Source organism: Nylanderia fulva, unplaced genomic scaffold, assembly GCF_048542155.1.
Source record: "Nylanderia fulva isolate GAGA-0341 unplaced genomic scaffold, ASM4854215v1 Scaffold10, whole genome shotgun sequence".
Classification (NCBI taxonomy): Eukaryota; Metazoa; Arthropoda; class Insecta; order Hymenoptera; family Formicidae; genus Nylanderia; species Nylanderia fulva.
The window spans coordinates 1,243,492-1,259,728 of record NW_028189193.1 but is presented as its reverse complement, the minus strand read 5'-3'; the positions used below and the strand labels follow the sequence as shown (position 1 = coordinate 1,259,728).

Sequence of the window (16,237 nt, the reverse complement as noted above, 5' to 3'; positions counted from 1 at the left end):
ACGGGAAATCCAATTCTAAGGCCAGAACCATCAACGTCAATTAAGTTTCTACGAGGAAGAAACGAATAACTGACAAGGTCAAAATAGTGATTTATTCTAACTTGAAACACACATGTATATAAAAATAATGAGGTTGCAAAGAGATATTCAGAGTTTATGCGTAGCACGAGCCTTGATTTTGCAAACACCATTCGGGTTGCAAGCTATCCGCGTCGATTCCACGTTCGACGAGTCTCTCGCGTTGCCTCAACATCCTCTGCTCGGCATGATGCCAACTGGAATCCGGTTCACTCCACAATCTCTCACCCATTGCGGCTGATCTCGGCCACAATCTCGAATCGGTGGCTGTGCTATCCGCCTGTTCGGTCCAAAGTGCAGCTTCTCCGCCTGTATTAGACCACCAATTATTCGCTAATTACTCGCGATATTAATATTATGAAGTAAATCATATTTTTTATGTAAATTCAGATTCGATCAATCTGATTTACATATTGACGTATATTTTTTAAGTGTATTTTTTTACAAGTATTATAATATTATACAAATTTTTTACATATGATATATAAAAGACAATAATTATTTCAATGCGATGTTTTATCTCATGACATATATATGTATAATTTATAGCATTTTTGTGAAAGTTTGAATGATGATTTTACCTAGAATAAGATGCTTCTTGTTTCCATATCCTTGTTTATTAACGATCTGTAATGGAGAATTCTCGTAAATCTTTTGCCAGCCCTTATACGGCGCGCACCAGTTGACACCCTCGCCTACCCAAGCTGCAAATCTATGAAAAAAAAAAAATTTTGATGCTTAATTTCTTTAAACATCTGATTTGTATTTATAGAATACATTTTAACATATAAATCATAATTATATATTTTAATTGTGTATATAATATATATATATATATATATATATATATATATATATATATGAAAAATAATGTATATATAAAAAAAAAATTACATATTAATTATTTATGTATATTATTAATACTCATTTTTTCAAAGTAGTATTTAGAGTATTTTATTATAGATATTAAGTCTCTCTAAGTTTATTTAAAGATTATCATGTAATACATCAATCGCAATATTTAAACATATTTTAAGCCTCTTCAATTCTTTCCAAAAAAGAAAAAGTATGTAATCATTAACTCACCCACAGTCAAGATACAAAGCGTCGTAATTTGAGAAAATAACTTTGAAGTCATTGCGCAGCAGTCTGCCGATAGTTTCGTCGTCGCCAGTCGTCCAAATTTGAATGATATATTTCTTTGGATCGATATGCTGAATATTCTCCTCGCTAGTGAGGCCGCTAGTCCACAGGATTGCCGGGACTTCTTTACCACCGTAGGCGGTCTTCAGCTTGTCCAGAGCTTTCTCCTGGAAGTAGTCCCACAGCAGGTAGAAGCTGCTCTCGCTGAGATCCCATCCCTTCTTCAGCATCCAGTTGGTGATGATATTCGTGGATCTCCAGCAGTTGATATTCACTTCGTCTCCACCCATGTGGAAGATGTCTGGCTGTTCGAAATCTTCTACCATGTCCTTGTAGATTCCTTCAAGAACCTCGTACATCCTCTCGCTGGTAGGATTCAGCTGACCGCATGGTGGTTCCACGCAATAGCTCTGCCAGGGCTCGGCTTTGAAACAAACTGTCGCGTTGTCATCAACCTTGCATGAAGATGAAGAAAAATAATAAATTATATTTAATAAAAATATATCTTTTTTTATAATAAAGATTTTAGGTATAATTCTCACACACATCTCGAGTATTTTTGCATAAAATTCTTACAGCAAACAAATTTTAAATGTTTGATCTCTAAGTTTGATCTTTAACTTTTATATATAATGTAAAATATTTGTCTTATATAAATACCCAGATAGCCACAGTAATTATTATGACATCGTTTTGATAATTACTGTGGCTATCTGGGTATGTATGTATATATACTGTATATTTATCTATTTTATATACATTTATATATTTTATCATTATTTTATTTTATGACTTCGTTAAATACATTTATGTATGCATTGCTCTATATTATTGTTGCATATGTAATGTGATATTGATTAAAGTGTGTGCTTGACAGAATGTTTAACAAAATAATCCAAGATTATTTTAAACAACATCTGTGCTTGAACAATATACATGACATCTCTTAATTAAGGATTTATGTGCAAATACACATATTCATTCTTAGCAGACTGTTTAATCTGCGATGTCATTTAATCATTAAAATGCAAACAAATAAGGAAAATTAATGTAATTTCAAAAAACAAGTTAGACAAGATTCTTTCTTTACGTTTATCTTAAATATGTGTAAATCCACATTTTTTTTACTTTATCAAAAAACATATTTGTTACTCACTGATCAAATTGCATAAAATTTTCAGTTGACTATATAAAATTATTGGAGATAAAATTGTGTTGGGGAGGATGTAATTTTTGTTACAAAATGTGTGTTTCGACTAAAATCCCTCTTCATGAAAATTTCTATTTATATCGAATTAAAAATATATATGCAATTTTTTCACATTTACATATTAACTAATATTTTTTGCACAATAGTGAAGAAGTCTCTCGCCGATGACTTTCCTTCAAATTGAAATGAATCATATGTTGGATTATTTATGAGAGATCTATTCATAGATGTCCGCAATTTTTTTTCCAGAAAAAAGCATAATTAAATTTTTTTTAATTTTAAACATTTTACTTTTTTACTCTATTTTGTTGTTTTCATTTTTTTATATTAAATACGCAAATAAATTCCAGTGTTTATTTAAAAGGAAATCAAATTCTTAATTTTTTTACTAATTCCCCTGCAGACGCCCATGGATCTATCTATTATAAAAGTCACATCAAAAGTCTTGAAATGCAAATTAATTATCATTCGCTCACCCATTGCCACCCTTCGCCGACATGTGCAGGTGCATCGAACTCCGGCAGGACCCTGACACCTCGGACCAGGGCGTAGTCGACGATCTCCCTGATCATCTCGGATGTATAGATCTTGGTTGGCTTGTAGCTACCGTACTTGACGAAGTCGGGCCACGTTCGGCTGACATAAGGGAAGCTGTGCGAGTCGGTGATGTGCCAGTGGAATGTGTTCAGCTTGGACATGGCCATGCCGTCGATCGTTCGCAGAATCGTCTCTTTGTCAACGTAATTTCGACTGGTGTCCAGAAGGATTCCACGATAGGGATACTTTGGACTGTCCACGATGTACACATCATTGACTATTTGAATATAATTGCGCAGATCGTCGAAGACGATCAGCTGGCTAAGGGTCTCCATGGCATGTCGAGCTCCAAAGTATGTGTTTGCCGTGATGTCGGCCTCCACCTTAAATTTATTTTAATAAATTTAAGCTTTTGTGGATGTATATTAGAAGCAAATTTAAATATGTACACAATTTTTAATTTTTTAAATATTTTCTTCACAGTTTTTTGCCGAAAGATATAGGATAACAATACGCAGAATGAAGTGTATTCATCATGCAATAATTTTATTTTAATTTAAATATGTATATGTAGTCAAACAGCTAAATATATGCACAACGAAAAACTCGTTTCTGCTTGAAATAAAAAGCTTGAAACAATAAAAGGGTTTTATATTTAATTTATTCACAAAATTAAATATTTCAGCTTTTGACGTCACCGTGCAGGTTTATATTTAATACCATCTTTTTGTGTTGAATCTCATTTATCTTTTCTTAGTCTAACTTTTTTATTAGTACGAGAAGCACGAACATAGTTCTATTTTCGAGATTTGAATATATGACAACGCATAAATTACAGTTGGACAATCCATACAGAAACATCGGTCGACGTTTTTTAATAAGAACCCCAAGTAAATTTATTCAACACACATTTCTTGTTCCTTTTTCTCTTGTTACAACTTACCTGTCCGTTGACCGTAGCAACTCGGAGAGTGTAGCTCTCGTCAGTGTCCAAGGTCAGCTTGGTATCGTTGAGATTCAGTCCTTGATTGAAGCGAATCACCAGCTTTGCAGCGGTATTCGAGGTCACCGGGGTCACGGGACCACTGAGTTTCGTCACACCATCCTTCAAACGATCCACGTTCCTCTGAAGAAGATTTCCGACTACCGTCTGCGTGGAAATCCCAGTCAGTTCGATGCTCTCGACATTTAGAGGTACCACGGTCCTGCCGATGGAGAGGTGTCCCGTGGGTTTTGGCCAAAGGGTACCAGCTTGGCCGCAGAATAATTGGCATACGCTGAGAGCGAGCGGGTTGGTGTCCTGTTCCGTGATCGGTACCTTCTTGCAGAGACCGGCATCGCACTTGTAGTGCCAAGGAGAGCTGCGATTTCGAGAAAAAATATCGACGTTTATCTTGTCCGAATGCTTCGATATATATTGCGAAAAATTCTCTTTTTTATAAGCAGTTTATAAATTGATAATTGGTTGATCGCGTTGATTTTATGTAAGCAGTGATTTTATCATTTTTTCTTTTCTCGTAACTTCAATTTTTTTGATGCAGCGCTCTATATATTGATGATAATTTTATTAATCACTAAATCACATATTTTGATGTTTATAAGTTAAGAAACATAAACAACTTTATTATAAAATTATATATGTATATATATATATATATATATATATATATATATATATATATATAAGTATAAAGACCAATCTCTCATTTTTTTTTTTGAGATAATAGGAACAAAATAAAAACAATAATCATGTCTGATATGGCACTGATGACGTTCCTTGTTGATATAATTAATCAGCTAGTTTATGTTTGTGTGATGAAATAACTGAAATATTATTTTATAGCAATGCAAATTAAAATTTGCATAAAATTGCAATATCCAAAACTTAATTAATATTGTTGTTTGAAAAAAAACAGAGAAATTAAGTATATATATTAAATATATTTTTATATAATTAGAATTAATATTGCTCTCTATTAATATCATTAATGCTTGGCATAATTAGAGAACACAATTAATCATTTTTTATATTTCTTTTATTCCACCATCAATGTTCGCGTTAATGTTATTAAAAGTATATCTAAATGATCCAAGATCATTTATAGAAATAATAATGAGCAAGTATTCAAATCTCGTGAAATTCTAATAGAGGATTTTAAATTACACACGACATAGCTAATTATGCTAATCGTGCGCTCTCATATTTGAAAAACAAAATTCAAGACCATATATCATTGAAAGAATTGTAATGTATAATGGTATATGTCATGCTATTTAATCATTTTTAAGTTTCAGAGAACAATATTTACAACATTTTTCAGTCACAAGAGTGACATTCTTCTAAAAAAAAATCTATTTTATTGTAGAAAAAATTTCTTTTCACTTAAGAATAATTTTAATTATAAAATCGTGACATTTCTAAGGTACTATCAAACTTCAAAAAAATAATTCTTCATATAAATACTTATTTTCTAAAACTTCAAATAAATACTTATTTTTAAATATTTTTTTAAGTTTGATAGTATTCTATTTTTATCGCGTCTATAGTTTTTAATAATATAATTGTCAAAAGATTTTTCTGAGTGGAAAATTACTTTAGATGATAAATGTATTTTATCTACAATTTTTCAAACGCAAAAACTAATTCCTATTGTCAAGAAAAGGAATGGCAAATTATATTTCACCGTTATGACGGTACTGTATAGTGAAAGGATTTGTAAATGCAGATTATGAATGTGCATCCAAGCTCGAGAATAGCGGAAAAAAAAAACAGTAAACTCAATCATCTTTCAAATATCTCTCTGAAATCTCGGAAAAACCTCGGAGCGACCGATGCGGTCTATTTCTCAATGAATCCACCCACCTGTTGCTTTCACCGTATGTTAAGTGAATTATACCTTTCTACCTAAAACTAATAAGCACTCACGCGATTGAACCCGGTTTATTATCTGACCGCTTTAAATAATGTACAATATATATATGCAAAGAAATAGAAATAGCGAAATAAAAGCTCTAGGTACCAAAAATCGAACGATCCAGAACTCGATCAAAAATTATATTATTAATTGTATATTACCGATTTTAATTGATATATTTATCTCTGTATTTATACGAAACAATAGCGGCGCGATAATCAATGTAGGATGTATTTTCTCTTGCACTTATGGTATCGAAAAGATTTTGAAATCGATGAAGTTAAAATACCAATTTGTAATTTGGTACTCACGTGTATTCCTGGGCCTGATTAAGGCCGCCAAATGCGAGGACGACGATCAGTAACGCGAACATGCCGCTTAAAGTGGTAGCCAGGGCTACTGTCCGTCGAAGACTCGATTGTTGTCCGCGAAATGATTTTATCCTTGGCTCGAGGATGATATTCATGTCGCGCGTTGCGTAGGGTAGGGGAAAAGTCGAGTGTGGGGCGAAACCTCTCGGTGTCTCTAATGTTTGAAAAATTCACGCACGTCGATTCGCATCGCGAATGTTATATTTCGCTGCACCTTGATGAATACAATCGTTTGAAAATAATAGAAGAAAATACAATATGTAAATAAGTATATATATACTTTACGGAAAGAGATCATATCTTGTACAATCTATCCTATTTAAACAATAAATTTTCACCGATTTTTTCTCCATTATTAAGATTAAGATTAATATTATTAAAATCATTATTCGCTGTATCGGAACGCTGTAAATATAGACAATATTTTATGCATTTCACTTTTAGCTTAAAATTACTTATTTTTTAATTATGAATATACATAATACAGTGATAAATGAAAGCAAATATTCCTTCAGTTGTTCTTCGTTGACAAAATATTTATACAACATGAATATTATCGATAATTTCATACATTTTTCATATCAGTTACACAAACTTTGAATTACGCGAGAATTTATGATTGCCGGTCATTAAACACACTTGAAATGTTACATCAATTTCATTACGATAATTATAAAACTGTTTATAAAATAAGCACACATATGTTATTATTGCTAACCGTGCGAATCGCATACTTAACATGGGCACAACAACAGATGGTCGCAATTATCATTATCTTATCTTTTTATTATAAGATATGATAACAAATTTTTCTAATTATTTTTCTTCTCATTTATTAAAAGTTGAAATCAAAATAATTTTACCGCTTTTATTTCGATTGATTTGCTTTATTAAATTTACTTGCATCTTTATAGATCAATGAAATTTTTTAATTTTTACTTGATACATCAGTTGTAATAAATTTGGTATACATATTGCAACTATGTAATTTTGTCTTAATAAAAACATAGTATAACTGTTTTTAATAATACAATTTGCATGTCTATCTAATAAATAATTAACTGAATTATATATAGGAATGCAAATTGTAAACTTTTTATATCACTTATCAGTTTATTTAATCTTTAAAAAATACTGCATATATATTTACACTTATAATATATACAAGAAAAGAATATTAAATATATTTAGACAGTACATATTTTAAACCAATATAGAAAAGTTGTAAGAAAACAAGTTACAGATTGTGGCAGCTTGTATAAAGAACCATTTACTTGTCAAAATCTGGTCCATAAAACTAGATTGTCTTATTCGTCTCCACGAATTGCTCTGTACTTGGCTAATTCGTTTGGAAAAACTCGATTCAACTCCACCAACATATTAGCCTTGAATTTCCTATAGGCATCAATCTTTCCCTTCACTTGTTCATTCTTTGTCAGAGCCTTTTCTATACAGTCTTTGGTATACAATTGAGGATTTCTGCCTTGATCAATGTAACTGGAATAAAAATGCATGTTTGTTACAGTAAAAAAATTAGCATAATATATATATATATATTAATTCTAACATTGATATTGTCAAACTTACTCAAATACTTCCAGTGGCACATGAACTTCCTGCACCTGGGATTTTTGCTTATCAATCTCCTGTAAGCCGTTAACTAAACTTTGACTAGAAAAAGAAATCACTTATTTGAGTGGAATGTCCACTTAATTAATTCAGAAAATATTGATATATCAGAAATATGTTCATATTCATAAAATATTATCATAATTAATTAAATTTGAGTGCACATAAATAGTACCTTTATTAGTATCTCAGCTCTATGAATGATTTATAATTTATAGTAATTAAAGAGATTATAATATCATTGCTGTTGTATGATACATGATACTACTGCGAGAGGTTAGTTTATGAAAATGTGTTTACATGCAAATATACAAAAGCTATTACTCGTTATATGGATACTCACATCTTCTGGTTCAGTACATTCTGCCCTTGGGGTTGAAAATCGCTCACTATAATACGTATTTGTCGCACATTTTCGATAAAAAGCTCCAGTTGAGTTTTCAGATTCTCCAAAGCGGACGCCATTTTCATTTGCAATAAACTATCGATAGCGATTCTTGCGGAAGTTAGCGGAACTAAAAAGCAGATTTTTATTACCGATAATCGATAAAGTAAATTTTTATATTACCAATAGTAGATAAAACAGTTTAATTTAGTAAAACAAAATATTTATATTTATATTTCTTGTAACAGAGCTACATACATGTTCGATAATAAAACAGGTACTAAATAAATTAAAATACTCTCATACGATTAAAATAATTCCTAAAATCGATCGTATAATGCTATTCTTTTAATGCAATATATGTACAGATATTATCTGTTCGTTACATCACGACCGGCGAGAGATTCTCAAAATAATCCTCGACATATAAGATTGTAAAAACATCTCTACTGTCCTCGAACATGGCTTTAAAACACGTAGTAGTGGGTGAGCATACGTTTGTAATTTGTTGATTTATTAGATTTTTAATATTTATGTTGAAAAAAAGATATGAACAAATCTTGCACTAATAAGGTTATATAATATTTCTAGGCGGTGGTACTGGCTTCATAGGATCGCAGCTGATAAAGTCGCTGAACCTCGAGGGTGTGTCTTGCACGTGTATCTCTCGAATGCCAGGACCGAATAGAATATCATGGGTAAGACATGATAACCGATTGTCTTAATTTTCAATGAGAAAGAACCCACCAAAATATGGCTGTTGCGAAATCTATAGAATGATTTAGAACGCTGTGGCCTACCAGAGGACACATCAGCTGTCATCAACGTTGCCGGTCAAAATATACTTGATCCTACGCAAAGATGGTCATCAGGCTTCAAACAGAATGTCAGGAATAGCAGGGTGAAGACGACGAAGGCACTAGCAGATGCTGTAAAGAGTACCAAGGCTACAGTTTTCGCAACTATATCAGGAGTCGCTCATTACAAGCCCAATGACACTGTGTATACAGAAGAGAGCAAATGCGAACCTTATGATTTCCTCTCAAGTAGAATCTCAGTTTTTATTTATAACATATGATATATATATATATATATATATATATATATATATATATTTATAAATTAATTATTTTTATTTTTATCAGGACTTACTCACGATTGGGAGGAAGCGGCAAAATTACCAAAAGATTGTAATATTAGACAAGTGACAGTAAGGTCTGGAGTTGTGTTAGGAAGAAGCGGTGGTATGATCAAGCAAATTTATTTACCATTCTTTCTTGGCTTGGGTGGACCGATAGGAACTGGGAATCAGTACATGCCCTGGATACATATCACGGATTTAGTTAATATGTTTATATTTGCACTCAAAGATAACAATGTGCATGGTATATTAAATGGAGTGGCGCCTCAGGTAATATATATATTTTATAACATTCTCTATATTAAAAAAATTTTTACTATATAGTATATATTATACACATCGCTGTTAACAGCTTATAACAAATAAGGAGTTTACAAAAGCATTTGCAATAGCAATGAAAAGACCTGCAGTAATACCTCTTCCAAGTTTTGTTCTGCAGATATTATTCAGCAAAGAACGAGCGAAAGTTAGTAATGTATAGTCAATAATCTTGATAATGTAATAATTTAATAATTTCACGTTTTTCCTTTAGATTATGTTGGAAGGACAAAAAGTTATACCAAAGCGTGTTAAAGAGATAGGATTTCAATATGAATATCCAGATATCGAAAGTGCTTGTAAGCAACTTGTTTAATTAACTATATAAGAGATTCTATATCAATTATGATGAAAAATGATATGCTAAATACGCATTATCTAATTAATTATTTTAAAGTTGTTATAGAATGTATAATATATACTATTCAGATTGTTAGTAACTCGAGATGAGCATCAAATTTTAGAATATTCTCTTTGATAGTTTACGAGTTATTGTTATTTAGTAAAATAAATTATTTATTGCAGCATAAAGAATAAATCTCGTTTTGTTATACAAATTTATTTGTATAACTGATAAGTACGAATTAGACATAAATCTCAGTATAATATATCACACATATACATTTTCATAAACAAAAGATATTCGATTAATTATGCTCTTTGTTAACTTTTATCAGATTGGGAAGGGTACAAATATTTCTAGTATACTTAATATAATCAAGATGTCTTGAATTTTCTGTATAAGGGCCTCTTCTCAAACTAGCTGATTGACAACTATTAAGTCGTACTCCGCACATTACAGTTGGATAACTCAGATTCTGTTGCACCCGATGATTTGCCTTACTATTTCCCAAGATATTGTCCGAAGCAGTAAGTTCGTTAGGAATAGGTGGACACGTTCTTGGTAAATTTTGCAAATATTCCTCTGAATCGGAAGGGAGTAATAATCGGTTGGAAGGATCAATCAAGGAAAAGTCGAGATTATCGAGGCGACTCATGTTCAAGAAATAGTTAATTTCTCTCCTTAAACTTTGTATCTCCTCTCTAGTTAAGCCTCTCATACTAAGAGTAATTGTTTGTCCGTTTTTGTGAAGGATAAAGAGACCCATCTCTGTAGAGACACCAACGTGTCGGATGTCAGTAAGTCTCATCAAAAAGATTTCAGCCGAATTATCCGAGCATAATCTATCGCTCCAAATAGCCTTTTCGATAAGAGCCCTATTCTCCTGTTTGTACAATATCAAGTCTTCCCATTCTCCGAAACTATCCAGTCCAAACATAATCTCACCCAAAAGTAAAATAATTAGGAAGTAGATATTGCTTGTCAAGTGGCTAATTATGCTGATAAAAATTACTGCTGATACTGGAAAATATAATCCACGTATATAATTTAATTTTATACTTTAAATTTGAAATAACAATTTAATCTAAATATAGTCTCTTACAGCCGAGCAAAAACCACGCGGTACATCCTGGCCTTCGCGATACATGTAATTTATTTTTATTCAAAATTTTGAGCTGAGGTTTCGCAATCGGAAACATTTTGTAATTGCGCGAATTAACATTACAAGAAAAATTTTAATGAATATCCCGTAATTGTACAAAGCGAGGGAAGACGAGTGAGGGAATTTTGACATTTAATTATGATAATTAATTATGATTACTTGAAACTGCCGCGCATTTGTTATTTTCGATTATCAATCATTAAAATATAGTTTACAGGGTAGTTTATTGTAATAATAAGATACATTTTCTCTCTCTCTCTCAATTCTCAATTAAAAAATTCAATAGAGACCAACAGAAAGATTATTTTACTCGAAAAATTGAAAAAAAGTAAAATATGCAATCAGTAATACAATAATTCAATTACGATACAAAAGATAAAATTCTACGTTTTTAATTTAATTCATTCGAGAATATTGTATATTTGTATTTTTTAATTAATTTATTTTTGCATAAATATCGCTCAATTAAAAAATTACAGTTTTTCCATGCATAAATCTACATAATTATGGATTTTTAATCATTTGTAATATATTCAAAATTTTGTTTGTTCATGATTGATAGTTTCCAGAAACGCACGCGAGATGATGCTGTATGTATAGTTTCGCTGTTTTGTGTAGTCTATAATCTATATAATCTATGAGGGGGTAGAAACGTCGGGTGCAAGATGCAATAAAGGTAATATATTTTCAAATAATTTCTCGTTGGCAATCATAAAAAATAGACTATTGACGAACTATAATGAAATATGTAATTGCAATCAACCATATAATATAATAATATCCCTTAAAATTAGATGATGGATCGCATAAAATACATTAACCGCCTTTCTACGAAGTGCAATGAAGTCGAATGCTCTTTGTGAAATTTTCCACTTTGCGATCTGAACAATAAATTAACAATTTTGAATTAATTTACGTCTGCATAAATATCGTTCAATTGAAAGGTTATATAGTCTTTGCATATGTAAATCTATATAATTGCATTTGTGGATGCTCCATTCTTTGTTACACGATTCAAAATTTTCATGTTTTTTAGTTTCAGAAACATACACAAGATGGCACTGTATGTATGATTCGCCATTAGAAGATTCATAATTTTGTGTGGAAGTTGATATAATTTATGTAGAAGTAGTAACTTCGCGCACAATAAAGGTAGAGTATGCATATAAATATGTAATTTTAATAAATTTCTTATCGACGATGCTAAAAAATAGACCATTTATAATGAACTATAACGAAATGTATAATTGCAAACAATATATAATATACGTACATATATTATTTCAATTACAAATTTGAAAGAAGATGATGGTTGCAGAGGTTAATGTCTCTATAGAATGATGCAATAAAGTTGATAGCTCTTCATAAAATTTGTTATCGATAAACTCTATTGTCTGATTAATTTGAGTTAAACAGAATTTTATCTTATATATTGTTTAAACAAAAGATCACACATTGCAGGTTGATTAAAAATAGAAATTGTATTGCAAAAACTTATATATTATGTATAATTACTTATATATTATGTAATATTAATATTAATTAACTTATGTAGGTAGCAATATACGCGCGGGAAGGCGCAAAAAAATATTGAAGTCAAGCTGTCGAAGGTCGTGAGACCGTCCCCGGACAGAAATTACGCTTCGCAAAACCGTTATCGTGGCCGGCGAGAAAAATGACCGCTGATAAGGACACACGTGTTCAAAAGACGAAACGATCGTTCCCTCGCCTGGCACCGTAATCATCGTCAACACGCTTTTACATACATATATACATGCATATATATATGTAAGTATACCGGTGCAATAGTACTTAACGAGTATTCTCTGCCGAGCTCAGTTTTCAGTCCTACCGTTTTGCGGTTCTTTCTTACGGTACCGTAAACAAATTACTTAGTTTGCGATGAGATATTAATGGACATTCCATTTCTCGTATTCTATATAGAATTTACACAAATATTTAATTTGATATATTCATATATATTCTTGAGCACTTTTTTATGAACATTTTCTCTTACATGTATATGGTACATTTTCTTGTCTCATCATATTGATATAATCAATAATATATATTTTAGTAAAGACGGGAATACAAAAAATTTGCAAGATTGCAGTTTATGAAAATTAACAAACTAATTTCAAATAAAATGTATAAAAGAGAATTTATACAATTTTAATAATAAAAATAGCAATGACATTATTAAATTTTTAAAAAATTATATTTTATATTTTCACATTTAAATATCTAGTTATCGAAAATATCTATACTTTTTTACGAGACTGAATATTCTTCTGCGAAGTTACATGCGCATGAATCATGGACTCGTCATATAAGGCTGTGTTCGGCGAAACTGTGCCATCGTCAGAAATATTTACAACGTAAAGTGTTGTTCGAACAAGTAGCTGCATTACGGAGATCCACGATATCTACGTGATTTCCCATTTTTTGCAGCTCATCGCGCACATGTCAAAAAGCAATTAACACATACACGCAATTATCGCAAGCGAAAAGATATCTTTGAAATCTCCTTCGACGATAATACGATATACGAATGTATATTGCTATGCAGGTGTGTTTATCAATTAATTTCCGATTAATTCGGGAATAGTCGCGTTCTAAATTGCAAAGTAATCACGATATTCTGACGATGTTCACGAATGATTCTTTATCTTTAATTTTTTATTTCATAAATTGTTATGCTAGAATATTATTCTACGATACATATTTTTATAGAAAATATATATTTTATAACATTTTTTGTTAAATCTATAGCATTACAAAATCACTTTGTAATATTTGAAAAATGAGATGAGCCGAGATACCTTTACGCAGCACGACCTTTCTCGGATTAAAATATCACATTGGCCTGCAAATATGCATATCAGTGACGGCGCGATGTTTTAATCGCTCTCACAAATCTTATGGAGAGTAGGCCGTTATCTGTTAAACACGTGACAATTCCGAGGGCGGCAATAAATTAAATCGCTCGAACGAAACCGCATGTATTCATCGCCTACGTTTTTCCGTTTCGCCTTGTAAGTCCTGCCGCGCGTTACGGACGATTGATTTTTCACTTATTTTACATTCTACGGTATAATTTTCATGCAGAACTCTGAGAGAGAGATCCTGTTTTCTGATGCTTTCAAAATATCCTCTAAAATTTATGTTTAATCCTTTATGGTTTAATGACAAACCAAACTTGGATTCATATCAATACAATTATCAATAGAATTAGTAAATAGAATTTTATCAAGAAATATTAACTTTAACTTTGATCCTAAAATTAATTGTAATATTAAATTTCAATTTAGCTTTATTTTATTTAAATTAAAATCGCACGTTGTTTGATTCCAGAAGTTAAAATTAATTTTAATTTTACAATGCATCTAAATTTCACGCGCAAATATGGAATAAAATTCTAAAATCACATTGCGATATAATTATTTCGGATACAGTTGCAACACGGATTAATTTGCTTCATATATCTGCGATCTTGTCCGGCGCGATAAAGACGAAGGATAAAGTCACACAGCTAATCGACTACCGTGTGAGAGCGTGAACGTAAAGTCTGCGATATTTAAACGAACGCAATAAACTGGAAGGACCTCGCGATATTTGCATAACGACCTCGCGTTAAAATCACGGTCGTCAATGGCGCGTGCAGATATTTCTTGCAAATATTTCATCGAAAAGGTCAAACGTGCATCACGAGAGAGGACCTAGCAAGTGGAGAATAACAAATGGACAATAGAGACAGACAGAAGTGGGAAAGTGAAGGTATTTCGTCGCACACACTCTGCTCCTGGGATCATTATATGCGCCCGGGATAAATCGGGCTTACATCATAATCGCGCGCCGCGGCTTATTACGGCCCGTCCTATCGCTCATTTCGCGATTACTTTCCCGATCCATATTCATGGGGGACCTTCCGCGTCGAAGGTGGCCGCTTTATTGCTCCATCGAGCCTAGGTCTTCGTCTCTGATTGACGGAGTTTAGAAAGGAAGATCTCTCTCATACAGAAAAAACGTTTATATTCATATTGCTCGTTATAACTTTGCTACACGCAACGATTCTGTGATGCATCATAAAATATTAAAAATGAAAATATTTGATATATAAAAATAATAATCTAATACACATTATTACACATCTAATACACATTATATACAATATTCTAAAATATCCAAAAAATCTTTGAATTTTTTTAAAATCTGTAATAATACAGGATACGTTTATATGAAAATATAAGTTGAAAGCTTATTCTATTTTTATTGAATGAAATCTGGAAATTAAATCTAATAATAAGTGTGATTTTATCTTTCAGGAATAACAAGATCATTTACGCTTGCTATAAAAAAGCAAGTGTGTATGTGCTGTGTACTCAAGTTTTAACGAACATCTTGCATAAAGAGGTACGCCGTAATATAGCTGTGGCAAAAAATAATCAAGCGGTCTACACAAACGCGTGAATTAATGCGTACTTATATCGTGTTAAGCCGATATGTAAATGCCTGTTTTCAAAAATTTCCATTGATGTACGAACTCAGCCACAAAGCACATACGCGGGATAAACATTATTGCATCGATCTATCTATATGTGTTTAAATCGTACTTTTAATTACACGAATACTGCGTTTAACATTATGTTTTCTCTATTTCACATTTATTCTATACATGTCCCATATATTTTTGGAGCATTATTTTACTATTAAAATTTCGTAATCATAATATCATAAGTCATACACACACATATAATTGCTCTTTTATATACTAAGCACAAATGATTTTATATTATTTCTCAGAGATAAAACCATATATTTAGATTTAATTTCTCGATTTAATTCAATGAAAATTTATTATTCACCACGGTTCTTTTAAACTTTACATAACTGACATTATTTCAGCTTTGTTAATTTTATTTTATATAGGAAATAAAAGTAAAAATTACAAAATCAATTTATGATACTTAAACTTTACAAAAAACAAGAAAAAATAAAATTAAAG

At 31.4% G+C, this 16,237-nt stretch overlaps 4 protein-coding genes and 1 long non-coding RNA gene across 6 annotated transcripts; 2 read left to right on the top strand and 3 right to left on the bottom strand.

Annotated features, from left to right (window-relative positions):
- Positions 1–70: 70 nt before the first annotated feature.
- Hexo1 (beta-hexosaminidase 1) lies at positions 71–6,366 on the bottom strand. Its single transcript, XM_029319491.2, has 6 exons — positions 6,195–6,366; positions 3,912–4,329; positions 2,908–3,351; positions 1,165–1,676; positions 660–790; positions 71–387 (listed from the first exon to the last, which is right to left on the bottom strand). Exons 1-6 carry the CDS (start codon positions 6,347–6,349, stop codon positions 155–157), a joined length of 1,893 nt encoding a protein of 630 aa, XP_029175324.1. The 5' UTR covers positions 6,350–6,366; the 3' UTR covers positions 71–154.
- Positions 6,367–6,433: 67 nt separating this feature from the next.
- Positions 6,434–8,350, bottom strand: MED10 (mediator complex subunit 10). Its single transcript, XM_029319492.2, has 3 exons — positions 8,227–8,350; positions 7,842–7,925; positions 6,434–7,751 (listed from the first exon to the last, which is right to left on the bottom strand). The coding sequence occupies exons 1-3, from the start codon at positions 8,346–8,348 to the stop codon at positions 7,562–7,564; spliced, it is 396 nt and encodes a 131-aa protein (XP_029175325.2). The 5' UTR covers positions 8,349–8,350; the 3' UTR covers positions 6,434–7,561.
- Positions 8,351–8,470: 120 nt separating this feature from the next.
- On the top strand, positions 8,471–10,284 carry LOC114943799 (epimerase family protein SDR39U1). Of its 2 annotated transcripts, XM_029319524.2 has the most exons (7): positions 8,471–8,545; positions 8,637–8,754; positions 8,860–8,966; positions 9,044–9,314; positions 9,414–9,679; positions 9,762–9,875; positions 9,942–10,284. In XM_029319524.2, the coding sequence occupies exons 2-7, from the start codon at positions 8,730–8,732 to the stop codon at positions 10,041–10,043; spliced, it is 885 nt and encodes a 294-aa protein (XP_029175357.1). In that variant the 5' UTR covers positions 8,471–8,545; positions 8,637–8,729; the 3' UTR covers positions 10,044–10,284. The 2 variants fall into 2 exon arrangements, with proteins under 2 accessions (XP_029175357.1, XP_029175358.1); XM_029319525.2 differs by lacking the exons at positions 8,471–8,545; positions 8,637–8,754 and having other exon boundaries at positions 8,900–8,966; positions 9,054–9,314.
- Positions 10,285–10,329: 45 nt separating this feature from the next.
- On the bottom strand, positions 10,330–11,356 carry LOC114943800 (uncharacterized). The gene is made up of 2 exons (XM_029319526.2): positions 11,173–11,356; positions 10,330–11,090 (listed from the first exon to the last, which is right to left on the bottom strand). Exons 1-2 carry the CDS (start codon positions 11,267–11,269, stop codon positions 10,375–10,377), a joined length of 813 nt encoding a protein of 270 aa, XP_029175359.1. The 5' UTR covers positions 11,270–11,356; the 3' UTR covers positions 10,330–10,374.
- A 343-nt stretch (positions 11,357–11,699) lies between these two features.
- On the top strand, positions 11,700–15,901 carry LOC146725218 (uncharacterized). Its single transcript, XR_014924565.1, has 4 exons — positions 11,700–11,908; positions 12,269–12,384; positions 12,788–13,020; positions 15,558–15,901. It is a non-coding gene; the product is annotated as an uncharacterized LOC146725218 (long non-coding RNA).
- Positions 15,902–16,237: the final 336 nt, after the last annotated feature.

Bases quoted from the DNA above. Each gene is read 5' to 3' on its own strand.
- Hexo1 (XM_029319491.2), bottom strand. From the start codon at position 6,349: ATGAATATCATCCTCGAGCCAAGGATAAAATCATTTCGCGGACAACAA. The intron at 4,330-6,194 runs GTGAGTACCAAA...TCGAAATCGCAG, and splicing joins AATCAGGCCCAGGAATACAC to CTCTCCTTGGCACTACAAGT. The intron at 1,677-2,907 runs GTGAGCGAATGA...TCTTCATGCAAG, and splicing joins TCGGCGAAGGGTGGCAATGG to GTTGATGACAACGCGACAGT.
- MED10 (XM_029319492.2), bottom strand. From the start codon at position 8,348: ATGGCGTCCGCTTTGGAGAATCTGAAAACTCAACTGGAGCTTTTTATC. The intron at 7,926-8,226 runs GTGAGTATCCAT...TTCTTTTTCTAG, and splicing joins AATGTACTGAACCAGAAGAT to TCAAAGTTTAGTTAACGGCT. The intron at 7,752-7,841 runs GTAAGTTTGACA...TTTTTATTCCAG, and splicing joins GTGCCACTGGAAGTATTTGA to TTACATTGATCAAGGCAGAA.
- LOC114943799 (XM_029319524.2), top strand. From the start codon at position 8,730: ATGGCTTTAAAACACGTAGTAGTGG. The intron at 9,680-9,761 runs GTAATATATATA...CGCTGTTAACAG, and splicing joins TAAATGGAGTGGCGCCTCAG to CTTATAACAAATAAGGAGTT. The intron at 9,876-9,941 runs GTTAGTAATGTA...TTTTTCCTTTAG, and splicing joins TCAGCAAAGAACGAGCGAAA to ATTATGTTGGAAGGACAAAA.
- LOC114943800 (XM_029319526.2), bottom strand. From the start codon at position 11,269: ATGTTTCCGATTGCGAAACCTCAGCTCAAAATTTTGAATAAAAATAAA. The intron at 11,091-11,172 runs GTAAGAGACTAT...TATATTTTCCAG, and splicing joins CGCGTGGTTTTTGCTCGGCT to TATCAGCAGTAATTTTTATC.